The sequence below is a fragment of the Ictalurus punctatus genome, chromosome 23 (assembly GCF_001660625.3).
Source record: "Ictalurus punctatus breed USDA103 chromosome 23, Coco_2.0, whole genome shotgun sequence".
In the NCBI taxonomy this organism is placed as follows: domain Eukaryota; kingdom Metazoa; phylum Chordata; class Actinopteri; order Siluriformes; family Ictaluridae; genus Ictalurus; species Ictalurus punctatus.
In genome coordinates, this window is record NC_030438.2 from 15,164,821 (window position 1) to 15,180,499 (window position 15,679).

Below are 15,679 nucleotides of genomic sequence, written 5' to 3' on the forward strand. Positions count from 1 at the left end.
TAAAATTGATATTTTAAGTTAAATATGCACATATTCTGTATTCTGAACATTCCTCAAATGACATTCGTCAAATAAAGCAAGTAAGCTTGCTGGAAAAAATGTTTGGCGAGACAGATTCTTACTACAGTGACGAGACCTGTTGCGGAACATGAACATGTCTTTGAGTTTTAAATCCTATTTTAGAATTATTGCTATCTAACTTTGTGAACAGATTTTTGGCTGTTATTAGCTGCCTGAGGCGTAAAATGCAAAATGAAGCATGTGGGGTTGAAACAAACTCCTAAAAGTAAAATACATAGTTAATTTGTATGTTTTTTGTGTTAATGATAGACATACAGTGCCATCTACTAATATTGGCACCCTTGGTAAATATGAGCAAAGAAGGCAGTGAAAAATTGTCTTTATTGTTTAACCTTGAGGCAACACATAGGCCAAATTCCCTTAGTCATTCATAACAATGGGTAAGACCAAGGAATATAGCTGTGATGTGTGGCAAAAGGTTGTTGAGCTTCACAAAATGGGAGGTGGCTATAAGAAAATAGCACAAGCGTTGAAAATGTCAGTTTCCACCATTAGGGCAATAATTAAGAAGTTCCAGTCAACTGGAAATGTTATGAATCAACCTGGAATTGGACGTGCGTCTATATCGTCTCAACGCACTGTGAAGAGGATGGTTCGAATGGCCAAAACATCTCCAAAGATCACAGCTGGAGAATTGCAGAAGTTAGTTGTGTCTTGGGGTCAGAAAGTCTCCAAAACTACAATCCGAAGTCACCTACATCAACACAAGGTGCGTGGAAGGGTTTCAAGAAAAAAGCCTCTACTCTCATCCAAAAACAAACTCCAGCATCTTCAGTTTGCCAGACACTACTGGAACTTCAAATGGGATCGGGTTCTATGAGCAGATGAAACCAAAATAGAGCTTTTTTTAGACGAGGTTTTGGAGCACACAGAGAGGTAGCCATATGGAAAAGTACCTCATGCCCACAGTTAAATATGAATATGGAGGTGGCTCTTTAATGTTTTGGGGCTGTTTTTTGTTAGGATACATGACATCATGGACTCTATTAAATATCAACAGATATTAAATGAAAACCTGACTGCCTCTGCCAGAAAGCTTAAAATTGGCCGTGGTTGGATCTTCCAGCAGGACAATGATCCAAAACATACATCAAAATCAACACAAAAATGGTTTAATGTCCACAAAATAAAGGTCCTGCCATGGCCATCCCAGTCCCCTGACTTGAAACTCATAGAAAACTTGTGGAGTAAACTGAAGAGGAGAGTCCACCAGCGTGTATGTCAAAATGTGAAGGATCTGGAGAGATTCTGTATGGAGGAACGGTCTCAGATCCCTTGCCATGTATTCTCCAACCTCATCAGGCTTTATAGCAGAAGACTCAGGGCTGTTATCTTGGCAAAGGGAGGTAGCACAAAGTATTGACTAAAGGGGTGCTATATATATGTAGAGAGAGAGAGAACAAGAGAGAGAGAGAGAGAGAGAGGGAATAATTGCTAAGGTACTAGTACTGTGCTAAATGTACTAAGATAATTAAATGAAACAATTCTGTAGATTAAATTAATGATGATAAACAGTAAATACTAAAAGAAAGAAAGAAAGAAAGAAAGAAAGAAAGAAAGAAAGAAAGAAAGAAAAAGAAAGAAATCTAAGATACGCTCTGGCCACAAATTAGTTTTTTTAGGTGTCATGCAGTTTTATAAGAAAATCTAGGTTATTTCAAATATGTTTGATAACTTGCAGTAGCTCTTATGTAGACTTTGACTCTTAAATCTCACTCATAAGTCTCACCTGACAGTCTCAATGATGTTTTTGGCTGAAAAGTAGTCAATAATATCCTGAATATCCTCTGTTCCGCCCCTCTAATGGCAAAAACTTTTGAACATTTTTTGGAAAATAAATATGATACAATTTTTTTTTTCTTTTGGAAAATGTATTTTATTTGGATATGAATTTATTCCGGATTATTCCAAATGATTTCCAAATTCCAAATGATTTTATTTACAAACGAATTTGGATCTAAAATGTGGACACATTTATGCAGAAGACAACTGAACATCTAAAACAAACTTTATTTATTTTAATTTAATTTAGATAAACATTTTTTTTTTATTTTTTACATTCAAAAACAACAACAACAACAACAACAAAAAAAGAATATAACACTCCCTGCATAGTACTGTATATTTAAAATGTATGTCCACTTGGGTGTTGATATAGTGAGTCAAATCAAACAAGTCAAATCACTGACCAGATTTATAAATACATTCAGAAACTTGAAGCCTAGAAATCCATCATAGTCAGTTGTTACTTGTCCCACTTCCCCCTCTTACCTTCAGTCAGAGAATTTCCCTAATCATACTCCCATGTAGGAATGATAGTTTCCTTTCCTTCCTGTGGAAAAACTCTGGCACATTATTAACAAGTACTTCATACACAATAAGGTGAGTAAAATCTGTGCCATGATTTATCTTTAAAAAGAAAAGAAAATGTTAACGTTAACTCACAGTTGCTGATTTTTCACAATTGTTGTAAGTTTAAAAAAAACAACAACACTTCTGATTATTCTTTTCTTGTTCATTCTACATGATTTGCACTTTTGTAAAGCCCAAATCATCACAACCAAATGTAATTTTAGCAAGTTCATTATAGATTTAACTGTTGATTTGTGTGCTCTATAGAGATTTCTTTCTTTCTTTATATTTAGAATTTATGTATGTACGTCCATTCGTTTTTCAGTCATTACATGGTGCCTTCTCCCTTCTTCTTTTCATGGACTGTGTAAAAGTTTTTACTGATGTTTTGAATAAATAAATAAAAGAACAACAAGTTTTATTTTCTTGATGATTCTACAGAAGTTCCACTTTTGTAAAGCCAAAATCACACACACAAACACACACCAAACCTAGACCATTCATTACAAACAATTTTTATATCTGTGTGTGCTCTTGGGGGTTATTTATTTATTTATATATTCATTGATTATTCATTTAAATATGCATATTTCTATCAGACAGCTGTGTTTTTTTTAATTCATTATACACTGCCGTCTTTCTTCTCCTTTTTTATTGACTTTGTGAATGTTCTTTAATAAGGTTTTGAATACATGAACAAAATAATAATTATGATTATTTTCTTGATATTTATTTATTTATATGTATACATATATTAGTCAGCTGTGGTGTTTAGAGTTATATGGTGTTTTCTGTGTAGTCCTTTTTCACTGATGGTGTGAGTAGTGTTTTTAAAGGTTAAACAAACAAACATACAAACAAACAAACATACAAACAAATAACAATAAACCTTTTCTATTTCATTATACAGTGCCGTCTTTCTTCTCCTTTTTTTTATTGACGATGTGAATGTTCTTTATTGAGGTTTTGAATAAATGAACAAAATAATAATAATAATAATAATAATAATAATTATTATTATTATTATTATTATTATTATTATTTTCTTTATATTTATTTATTTATGTATTTATATGTGTACATATATTAGTCAGCTGTGGTGTTTAAACATTGTATGGTGTTTTCACTGTAGTCCTTTTTCACTGATGGTGTGAGTAGTGTTTTTAAAGGTTAAACAAACAAAGATATAAACAAACAAACAAATAATAATAAACCTTTTTTAATTCAATATACAGTGCCGTCTTTCTTCTCCTTTTTTTTATTGACGACATGAATGTTCTTTATTGAGGTTTTGAATAAATGAACAAAATATTAATAATTATCATTATTTTCTTTATTTTTATTTATTTATTTGTATGTATATTAGTCAGCTGTGGTGTTTAGACGTTATATGATTCTTCTCTATGGAGTAGTGATTTTAAAGGTTAAACAAACAACAGTAGATCTATCTATCTATCTGTTTATTCATTTGTTTATTTATTTGTAACCTTTACATCATTCACACTGATCTAAGGACCATATAACAGTCTATCTATAGCTACCAGGAAATCAATTTGAAGTCTAGGTGTTATATTTATGTTATACACAGTTTGTTGGGGTGAACGGAAAAGTGTGTGCAGTGATTTGTTAGTGTTTGAGAAAGAAGCGGAAGTATTAGCTTTAGCTACAGATTAGAACTCGGTGATCAACTTGGACCGCACGCGCGGTTACGTGAAGTTCGCCTACGGTGCCCGGAGAGGCCCAAACCTTATCTTCAAAAACAAAACCGCGAAACGCCTTCACCTCCTCAGTCAGTTCCGGCGGAGCGGCGCACCGTGCAGCCTCACCTCCGAGAGAGAGAGAGAGAGAGAGAGAGAGAGAGAGAGGAGGAGGAGGAGAGGCACAAGAAGAAACAGTGCGCACAGCACACACACGCCGTCACTCCTTTCCCCTCCCGCTTTTCTTCAGCGACTCTCAGGCTCTTGGATGCACCGTCTCCCGGCTCTGTGTCACTGTTAGACCCGGCTTCACAGCAGCCATGTCCCGCAGAAAGCAGAGCAACCCGCGGCAAATTAAACGTAAGTGCGTCTTTATCCTCAGGTTTCAGAATCCGAGCTCGGTTTGTCTGAGAAAAGTTGGTTGGTATGTAAAAAAAGAAAAAACGGACAAGTTGCTGAGTGCTGGACTCGGCAGGTGCAGTTGTTGTTGTTGTTGTTGTTTTGTTATTATTGTTTATTAATTCATTGATTTATTTTCCGCACACTACACCGTGCTGAGTAATGCTGTATAAATAATACTTTCCCTACTCTTTAGTACAGTAGTGTGCGAGTTCGGGAGCATTTCAGACTCCAACATTACAGTTTACATTTTGTTTTGTAAATATATATAATATATACTTTTTTAAAAGAGGTATTTATGCTGCACAGATTGAGTTGGGAGTGTAGTAGTTGGTCACGTGCTGTCGACACTTATGTTGTAATTGTCGTAAAATATATAAATAAGTAAATAAATAAATCTATAGTAAGCTTGGAGAACTGTATCTCACACACACACACACACACACACACACACACACACACACACACACACAGAATCATATCACTGGGAGATAGCATTTCAGCAACGATGACAATAATAGGAATAATAATAGGAAGTATTATAATAATAATAAGAGGAAGAATAATAGGAAGTATAATAAGAATAATAATACACATGTGAATTAATTGTACGCATGTGGATTAATCAAGAATACAACACAAGTAGAATTAGTGTAATTATTAGAATTATTATTACAATGTTTATTATAGCAAATAAAATGTAACAGTTTTCATGTTTCTTGTCTTACTATTATTATTATTATTATTATTATTATTATGACAACGACATGACAGCCAGACATTTTTTTGCCCTCCTCCATTGTTCTGTGTGTTTCTGCTTGACCGTGCTCTGTACGATAAATGTGAAACTATTATTCATGTATGATTTTTATATTTAGCAATTCTGTATCGCAGAGCAGTCTTCTGAAACGATCGGGACGATGGCATGAAAATGCATAAACACAGCTGTGAGGCGTTCTTGCAGAGTGGGCAGCTGGTTTTGGAACTCCACTCTGATGCTGACGCGATAAAGATGGATTAAAAATGCGGGAATTGTTTATTTAGGATGTAGTGATCGGTGTAGGTTTGGGAAATAGTAACCGATTTGGTCAGATTAGTGTCATTAGTGCATGGTGTCATGGGTCATGCAGGGCCTTGAAGTGTAAGTGTGTGTGTGTGTGTGTGTGTGTTCTGAATTGTTTTGAGGGACAGGTTAAACTCTCCTCCCTTAGGACTACTTGACTCTGTCCTCTCCTTGATTGTGTTACAGTAGTCTTGACGCTGTATTAGTGTATCTGTGTGTGTGTGTGTGTGTGTGTGTGTGTGTGTGTGTGTAAGTTTGCTTTGTACTGATTTTGTTTGCATTCAGACACGTTTCCAGTCAGATCGGATTCTGTGCAACTGTGAACAATCATGGTTATCATGCGTGTGAACAAAAAGTTCCTTATATAGTGAACGTTCCGTCCAGATCAGTTCATATCTAGACTGTTATTTTTGTTAACAGGACAGTGTTCGTATCTGATTGTGCTGTTAATATTGACTATGTATGTGCAGATGAATCGCTCGTACAACTACACCGAATTCAAAGACTCTCTTTTGACATGAAGCTCGGTTCTCAACTACTTAACAAAGCAGTTTCTCTGTTAAGTGTGTTTGGGAAGATGAGGTGTAAAGAATAAAGGGGTGTTTTAGAGAGTGAACATGTCATGCAATGATGTATAGTGTGACTAACACTCTCTCTCTCTCTCTCTCTCTCACACACACACACACACACACACACAGACGCACGGTGTAAGAGGGTCGTACAGCATGCGGAATCTGAAATAAAGAAAGCATAATTTCCAGCAGTTCAAAGTCACCGCTGCAGAATCATCCTGAAGGACAAAAAAGGAAAAAAAACAACACCCACCTCACCCCACGCTCCTTCCCTCCCCCCTCCCTCCGTCCCTCCCACAACTTTCAGGCCGCCCGTTATCTAAAATTGTGATTCATGCAGCATTTTAATATTTTGCTTATTCCTATCCCTCGGGCTGCTCTCGGAGCGCCGATAAAAAGGTGATGGCGAAAGAGCGCCATTAATTTGCTCCGATGGCCGGCGCGATAGACGGCGATAATGGGAAAGATAGGAGCTGCCAGATATACCATCAGAGGCCCCCCGATTATTACCATTAAAATTCCGAGCTGGCAATCTGCAGCCGCCTGATAATTCACCCCTCTCCGTTTCCACCACTTTGGATGATAAGGCAAAAAATAGTCACTCAGCGCTCCTTGATTAGCTCGTCTGGATTTTCCGATAATGCCATGATAAATTATGTTTTTTTTGTTGTTGTTTTTTTCGTCACACCTTGTTTTTTGGCATCTGATTGCTTTTGTGTCTGAATATTACGTATAATTTATAGTACGGTGTAATTAGTACGAATTATTTGCTTAAATAGATAGTTTTGTATTATTATTATTATTATTATTATTATTATTATTATTATTATTATGATGAAAACAGCTGATCTAATGACTCTTTGCTTGTTTTACCGTTTTTGCAATAACAGATAAAAAACATAACACAGTTGGAAAAATGTGCACGTTCACTAGGGAATAAAAATAGGCACCCTTCCGTTACGGTACCAAAATACCACACGTGAACGTGGTGGAACGTTTCGTTTGAATGGAAAACACACAGGTCGGTCTTTACACTCGAGTCATTTTCCTCTGAATCTGCTAAGAAGGAGCTCTGATTGATCAAAAGTTCACCATTTCTCAATTTCTCAAATTCCTTCCACGTCTCACGAGCCGAAACATAATCAGTAACTAATATCTTGGTGTGTGTGTGTGTGTGTGTGTGTGTGTGTGTGTGTGTGTGTGTGGGTGCGTGCTCATGTAAATGCGCAACATCGCCCCCATCGCTTCCTGTATTGCATTGCAGGTCTTCACAAACACTAATTTGAGTAACCGTAAAGCTGGAGCGTCAGTTTCTTGGTTACTGTTTAGTTTCAGAATAAGACTGTATCAGATCTGGGATCCAGATGTGTGCAGATGTTGTTTTCGCCTGTTTTTATGCCACAGAGCAGCACAGAACATTGCGGATTCATGGGGACGCGGTGTGATCGACAGATGCACCGGTTTCGTACGGTTTCGTATGGCGTTGTGGAATAAGTTGGTCTACAGGAGCTGCGAAGATGAGCGTTGTGGAATTTGTAAAAACGTGCCTGAAAGGCAAGACCGAGACGATCCAAATTACCCACGTGTTTTATTTTCCTCCCATACGCTGACGGTTGAAGGTGTATACGAGGTGGAACGTTCATGCGTACCAGCGTATGAAGAATATACACGTACATGTAGATTTACACCACAGCGCTGCTGAACCCTCAACTCTGATTGGTCCGTTAGTCATCGGTTAATTTCCTATAACCGCAACACGGATCACAGGTTTATATTAATGCACTCGTTTGAATACGTTACCGTTTCTATGGTAACCGTTATCTCTGTGTAATCTAAGCCTAAACGTAAACAGATAAGGGAAAAAGCGTTGTCATTCAACAAAGAACAATGTAGATCTGTCGATCTGATCTGGTGAAGTTTTCTGTAAGGAAAGTGTTTGTTTAATAGTTATGGAAGGAGTCTCCAGTGTTAGTGAGTTTTCTCGGTAGCGTGACAAACCGCTTACAGCTGACGTTCCACAATATTAAATGTTAGAGATGGCACCGTGCAACTTTTTCTTTTCCGCTACTGATAACGGTACTGAAACTCTGAGTATCACATGATCCCGATACCCTGACATCGTTTTCTTTAAAAACTGCGAAGCTTTAAAATGTTTTTGTTTGTTTGTTTGTTTGTTTTTGTTACTGAAGCACTTCACAAATCACTTACATTGTAAATATTGTTAAGTATAAAGTAGAATTCTAATCAGATCAATCCTATCAAATAAGAAAACAAAACGGATCGTACGTAAACATTTCCAGTTCCTAAAGGAATTCCTTTTCCATATCCACTTGCCATTTGTGACAAGATTCGACGTATTCGCCGAAATCCGATCCACCATGTTTATGTGGTTTTGGCGTCGGACCGGTGTCGTCTCTAAATAAATGTAATTAGAAAAGGATGAAAAGTCTGATGTCATTCATTAACATGTAAACAAATATTGTTGTCATCGGTAAATGAAAGACTTCAGGAAAGGTAAAGAATCACCGTTGGCATGGGAACGTCACGCAACATTGTGTTTTATTCCTTAAGTAATTGCCCTCGGGGTTCTCTTTGAGCGTCTGATTTATTGACCTAATTTAAAAAAAAAAAAAAAAAGACACAAATTTAGGCTTCATTTTCATCTTGAAGTCCTGCACTTGTACTTATCAAATGATTTATCGATTCGATTGATCAATTTATTGAGCATTTCTTTGAATCACTTACTCATGAGCCATCTATCTGTCTATATCTGGGTACATGAAGGAGGTCGATATTGCGAGAAATGGCGTTTCACTGGTAATATGATGGGCCATTTCTTTAATCTCATCCCTTCTTTATTTGAATAAACCTTGAATAATAAAGAATTATTTCCTTGTAATTTAATTGTTTATTAACGCAATTATTTGCAAATGCTTGGGAATATGGTCATATAAAATCGCTATGGTGATAAATTATGCTATATTGATTGTCACATTTCGGAGATATCGCAAATATTGCTTCATATATGTTTATATAACTTAGGAAAATGAATGACAAACTCTGATTTGATGCGTCTGATTTGTTCTGAATCGGTAAAATTACAGAATGCAGTTCTTATATAGTATATGTATGTTATATATCTACACACACACACACACACACACACACACACACATTCATATATAAAATATAACTGTAACACTACTATTTTGGTGCCATAGTTTGATAGCAACACATATTATACATATCCATACAATACATATTGTATAGAAGTCTTGCAGTGTAATATTTTGATCAACTGATTTCTGTTTTTTTTCTCCATATTTTATGCATTTTTATACATTTTCCATTTGTGATATCATATTTTTTATATTTAATAATAGAATGTGATGCTGTGCTAGGTTGGACATTTGAGTAATGAACTGTAAAACAGCTCAGGAGTCAATTTAATACATGATCACATATCATACTATTAAACACACACACACACACACACATACATTGCAGTTCTAAATGTTCTATCACAGTCATTTTACAGAAAGCGCAGTGAAGTAGTGCAGCGCAGTCTGAGCTCCTCTCTCGTGGTAATGGCATGTGTAATAGGCTGTCACTGCGACTTCATAGCGTCCGCGCTGTAACTCACGAGTTGATGATGTCACGCCGGAGCACAACCAGGCCTGTCAGCTCACACTCAGATCTCTGCATGGGATTTATCACACACAACTCTCACAACTCCCAACGAGTGTTGCTGACTCGCCTCGGCTGCCAACATGTCATTTTGTGTGTGTGTGTGCGTGTGTGTGTGTGTGTGGTACTTATTGTAATGGATGGATTCATGTGTCAGAATGGGTGGCATAATATTGTGTGTGTGTGTGTGTGTGTGTGTGTGTGTGTGTGTGTGTGTGTGTGTGTTTTCAAAAAATAAAAGTAGAAAAGCAACGTTGCCGGATTCAGAGTGCGTAAAAGGACCCGTCGTAATAAATCGGACAGGATCCGGCAGGACGTATTTGCAATTTTCTGTTATTCCCTTCTCACATGCACTGACCTCAGTTTCAAATCTATGTAAGGCTTTTAAATCTCTAAAGGATTATTTGTATGATATTTTACAATTTAAATATAATCTTACACTAACGCGATACGTGAATTGTACGTTTATTCAAATATTTACCAATACATCACGATTCTCCGAGGCGTTTGCGCCGTACGTGATCTGTATCACGATATATCGGTATAATATAGTAATGTTGGTGTTGTAAGACATCGATGGAAAAAGGTACAGCTTCTTATTATTATGAATCTAAAAATACATTTTAAATGATTTTAACATTTTTTGAAAAGGAGAAAAGCATGAAATATCTGAAAATTAAATAGATTAAATATAACCATATAATTCATGTGCAATTATTTATGTTTTTTTTTTTTAATTATTCATTTAAATGTTTTTCAGTTTTTGTACGCATTACTTCAGGTGCATACAGTGAGTTTTTTATTATTATTATTATTATTATTTAAAAACACAAACAAAAACCCTACACTATTACAATATCCAGAACATTCCAGAAAAGTGTATCGTCATGATATTGTGATTATTATATGGTCATTATATATTAGATATTATATGGTTGAGCATGCATGTGCACTGATTGGATGGAGCAACGTGGAGTAACGTGTTAGTAAAAAGTTGTCTCGCAGTCTGACGAATAAAAACGACAAACCCAACTTCACGGCATGAACTACACCGGGTAGACAGGGGAAGTGCTTCAGAAATCCACAAATAAATGTTCCACAAGAGCCACGTGATGCGTAAACAATCTCCAAATTATTATTGTTTTTTGCTGATGAACAACAGTGTGAGTGATTCAGGTTGTGCTTTCCAAACATATTTTACGAATTAGCAAATCTCTTTTTATTTATTTATGGATCTGTCGGTGATTTTATATTTGTGAACGACTCGCTGTTTACAGTATCTGTGGATCTGTCAGTGATTTTATATTTGTGAACGACTCGGTGTTTATCAAGAGATCTGTCGGTGATTTTATATTTGTGAACGACTCGCTGTTTATCAAGAGATCTGTCGGTGATTTTATATTTGTAAATGACTCGGTGTTTACAGTATCTGTGGATCTGTCAGTGATTTTATATTTGTGAACGACTCAGTGTTTATCAACAGATCTGTCGGTGATTTTATATTTGTGAACGACTCGGTGTTTATCAAGAGATCTGTCAGTGATTTTAGACTTGTGAACGAGTCAGTGTTTATCTGTGGATCTGTCAGTGATTTTATATTTGTGAACGACTCGGTCTTTATTTGCGGATCTGTCAGTGATTTTATATTTGTGAACGACTCGGTCTTCATTTGCGGATCTGTCGGTGATTTTATATTTGTGAACGACTCTGTGTTTATTTGTGGATCTTTGTGGAACTGTTATTTGTTTGCACCCCCTTAGTGTTATATGTTTTTGCTTAAGAATTGGGGTTATGAGATGACGTATTGCGTTGTTGTGTTTTGTTTTTCAAATAAATGTTGCGTTAAAATGAACAGAGGTGGTGTGTATCGATCAGAGCATGAGATTCTGTAACTGAATTCCCATCTAAACCAACTCTAACATCTGGTCCTTTGAGAACGCGCCTCTCGTTTGACCACAGATCGTGCTTAAGTGGCGCTTCCTACACAGACTATGAGTCTTCCATTTCCATTTCTGTCACACCAAGTGTGCTTGCTTCATGCCAACTTTCCCAGTGGCATCTGCTGACATCCAGCACCGGCTCAGCTCTCGCTCGGGAAGCGGCGTCTTCCTCCGTGTCTGCGTGCCCGAAAGCCGCCATATTATCCTATGCAAATGAGCTATGCAAATGAGCTATGCAAATGCACGCCGAGCGATATCAAGACAATTTGTCATTTTTTTATCTCGTCGGCTATTCTTTCGAGATTATTTGTTTTTATTGTTATTATTATTGCCGGCCGCCTGCTCTGCAGTGATGGCACGTCCGGTCGGAAAAACCGAACGATCGTGAGCGGTGTATTTCATAGGGGACGGCGTCACGGCACACAGCGCCAACTGACGCTCGTTTCCTGCGCTGGAAAATCTGATGCCTGTTAGAAATATGTCTGCAGTGTGCATTTCTCTCATTCATTTTTTCTGAAGAAGAAACAAAAACAGAGGATGATGGGCAGCGGGTTCTGCATTCAAAAGGTGATCAAGGTCACTTCCGGCCATAGTTTCCACTTTATCTTCCCTTTTCCTGAATTCGGCTGTAAAGAACCCTGTGAGTCAGGATCCTCGCACAATATCCACTCTATTTATAGCCCTGCTTCTATTTGCTCACCATCAGACATCAGACATTTTCATGAGCATCTAACACTCATAAAGCAAAACATTCATAAAGCATTATGCGTAGTGTTTGTACCACATTATAAAGCTAGTAGCATTTTTCTTTGTTTACTGCTGTATGTCTGTTAATAACAGTATACTGTACATTCATCACAAGCATGCACCTGTCCAATCAGCCAATCATCTGGCAGCAGCAGATTCACATCAAACATCAGACATCATCCAGCGAGCGGCAGATCAGAGGAGAATGGTCAGACTGGTTCGAGCTGACAGAAAGGCTAAAGTGACACAAACAGCCACTCTTTACATCCGTGGTGAGCAGAAAAGCAGCCACGAAATCGCAGAACCTTGAGGCGGATGAGATGAAACCGCAGAAGATGTCATCGGGTTTCATTCCTGTCAGCCAAGAGCAAGAATCTGAAGCTACAGTGGGCATCAAAACTGGACAGACCGGAAGAAATTAAACATCTCCTGGTCTTTTTATGGGATTTGGCAGACGCCCTTATCCAGAGCGACTTACATTTATTTCATTCAGTTGAGGGTTAAGGGCCTGGCTCGAGGGCCCCGCAGTGGTAGGGCTTGGATTTGAGCCCACAGCCGTCTGATCAGAAGTCTAATGTCGTAACCACTGAGCTACCATTACCCCAATGGATGCCTTGATGGAGTACATCTGAAAAAAACGTCCTGTCCATCATTCCACGCTAGGATTAGTTGTAAACTAGGTTTTCTGTGGGGTTTTTTTTCCCCTCACTGCCTGGTGCGATTTTCTTGTTCAGACGTTCAGAACGGATCGAATGTGATTCGGTATCATCACGTATGTAGCGTGTGTTTGCTTCCGGAATACCGAGGAACGTTTTCAAGCTTCTCTGATGCCTCTGAAGATAGCATTAGCTCAGAGACTAGGAGTTCCACTGAGTAGATTGTTTACAGGCCTCACATACAGTAACTGACCACGTGAGTTTGTAATAGTCATTTCCTCCGCCATAAACTTGGCGGACATTGTTGTTTTGTTCTGGGCTTTGATGTTTTGTTTGGCTGTGACTTTGACATGTCGGACTGGGACAAAGGAAACTACTGCATTTGCATGTGTGTAAGTGTGTTACACCAAACTACTTTTATATAGAGTCTGGGAAGTCTTTTTGTTAAACAGTCCGTTGCAGATATATTCGTATCGATAGAATTCCACGCAATTCTCCGCAGACCTGTGAAGAAGAAAGCATCCGACGGCGTTAAACTTTGGCCTGGATATTTGATCCAGCCGTCTGCGTACGTCATGGCTTTAGCATCGTTTCTCACATACAAACCGTAAGTAGGCGATCGTCAAGATCAAACGGCACACCCGCGTTTAAAAATCCGCATTTAAGAGCGTGATACCAGCGATCCGCACTGCGCCGCCGGCAACAATTGACTTTCAGCCTCCCGGTTAACAGCCTCGTCTCGCGCTCTGGCTGATCAATATTGGTATTAATTAATCAGCGCTATCGGGCCTCGCGATCTGGTCCGGTGCCTTGTAACATCAGCGAAATATCAATAAGTAGAGTGGACTTCTGCGATCGCCATGGCAACTTCATCTCTCAGGTCAAAGTAAGTTTATCGTATCTTGCGGCAAACTGCTTAGGAATCTAGCTTACACTCTGAGATCATCGATTTGCTGTTTTTGTTACGCTCTGATCACCCCAATCGTTGTTTTACGAGGTGGGGGAAAAGAAAAAAAAAAGAGAGATCACGACAGAGATCTAAGTGAGATTTAAATATCGACATTAGAGGAAAAGGCCTGGAGTGGAGCTCCGGCTCAAGTACATCCTTTTAAAACCCAGAACAAAGCTCAGATTATTGGAGCGTAATCTCCAAGAAGGCACTCGGCTGTGTTATTTTGTGGAATGTATGAAAGCGACATAGAGTATCTGAGATTATTAATGATGTAGAATGATCGCCTGAATCTGATTCGGTTTGCAGACACTTAAGAGTTTTTAAGGTTCATCTCAGTCCTTCTGGGGAGCACGTTAAAGTTTCTACACTATATGGCCAAAGGTTTGTGGATACATGACCATCCCATTCTAGATTTAGTCCCTGTTTGTTGTTGTAATAAGCTCCTGTCTTCTAGGAAGGCTCTCCTGTAGGCTTGGAACTGTTGGGATTTGTACGCGTTCAGGTACAGGAGCATCAGGCTGATGTTCGGTGAGGAGGTCTGGGGTGCAGTCGATGTGCCAGTTCATCCCAAAGGTGTTCAGTGGGGTTGAGGTCAGGGCTCTGTGCAGGCCACTCGTGTTCTGCACCAAACCTTGGAAAACCATGCCTTGATGGACTTGGCTTTGTGCACAGGAGCATTGTCATGCTGGAACGGGTTTGGGCCTCTTAGTTCCAGTGAAGGGAAACTAAAAAGCTACTGCATACCAAGACGTTCTATACAATTGTATGTTTCCAAGTTTGGGGAGGAACCTCATATGGGTGTAATGGTCAGGTGTCCACATACCTCGGCTGTATAATGTACCGCATGTTGAAGTCTCGAGTGTTTCCCTGTCAGCACGGAGAACATCTTGGGGCATCATATGAGTGATGTCCTAAGAGTCCCAGATTCTGTGTGTTTCAGTTTCAGATGTTCTCCCCATAGTTTTCTGCTAGGCGTTGTCCGGTTTCCTCTCAGTATTCAAAAACATGGATGGATTGGCGACTCTAGGTTGTCCCTAGGTGTGAATGAGTATGTGCATGGTGCTCCACGATGGACTGGCGTCCCGTTCAGGGTGTATTTCTACCTTACAGCTAATATTCCCATGATCCACCATGTCCCAGACCAGGATAATCTTACTAAAGATGAATTGATCAAATGAATTGTGACAAAAATGTATAATAGCTAACTCCGCCCCTAACCTTAACCTTTGGTGCGGCTGTGGCTCGGGTGGTAGAGCGGGTTGTGCGCTAATCATAGGGTTAGCGGTTCGATTCCTTTGAGCAAGTGTCCTTGGGCAAGACACTGAACCCGGAGTTGCTCCCGATGGCAAGTTAGCGCCTTGCGTGGCAGCTCTGTTACCACTGGTGTGTGAGTGCGTGAATGAGAACCAGTGTAAAGCGCTTTGTAGAACCGCTAAGGTTTAAAAAAGCGCTATATAAGTGTTGACCATTTACCACACTCATCAAATGGTTACAAACTTGCCATTATGGGACTTTGTTGAACTTGCTGCATTT

The 15,679-nt window shown here is 38.7% G+C and overlaps 1 protein-coding gene across 1 annotated transcript in view; it reads left to right on the forward strand.

Annotated features, from left to right (window-relative positions):
* The first annotated feature begins 4,239 nt into the window (after window positions 1–4,239).
* The window catches only part of zfpm2a (zinc finger protein, FOG family member 2a), a 173,425-nt gene continuing 161,985 nt past the window's right edge, over window positions 4,240–15,679 (forward strand). The window contains exon 1 of the mRNA XM_017453833.3: window positions 4,240–4,490. Within this exon, the coding sequence (XP_017309322.1) occupies window positions 4,451–4,490 (40 nt within the window). The 5' untranslated portion in view covers window positions 4,240–4,450. The remainder of the gene's footprint in view (window positions 4,491–15,679) is intronic.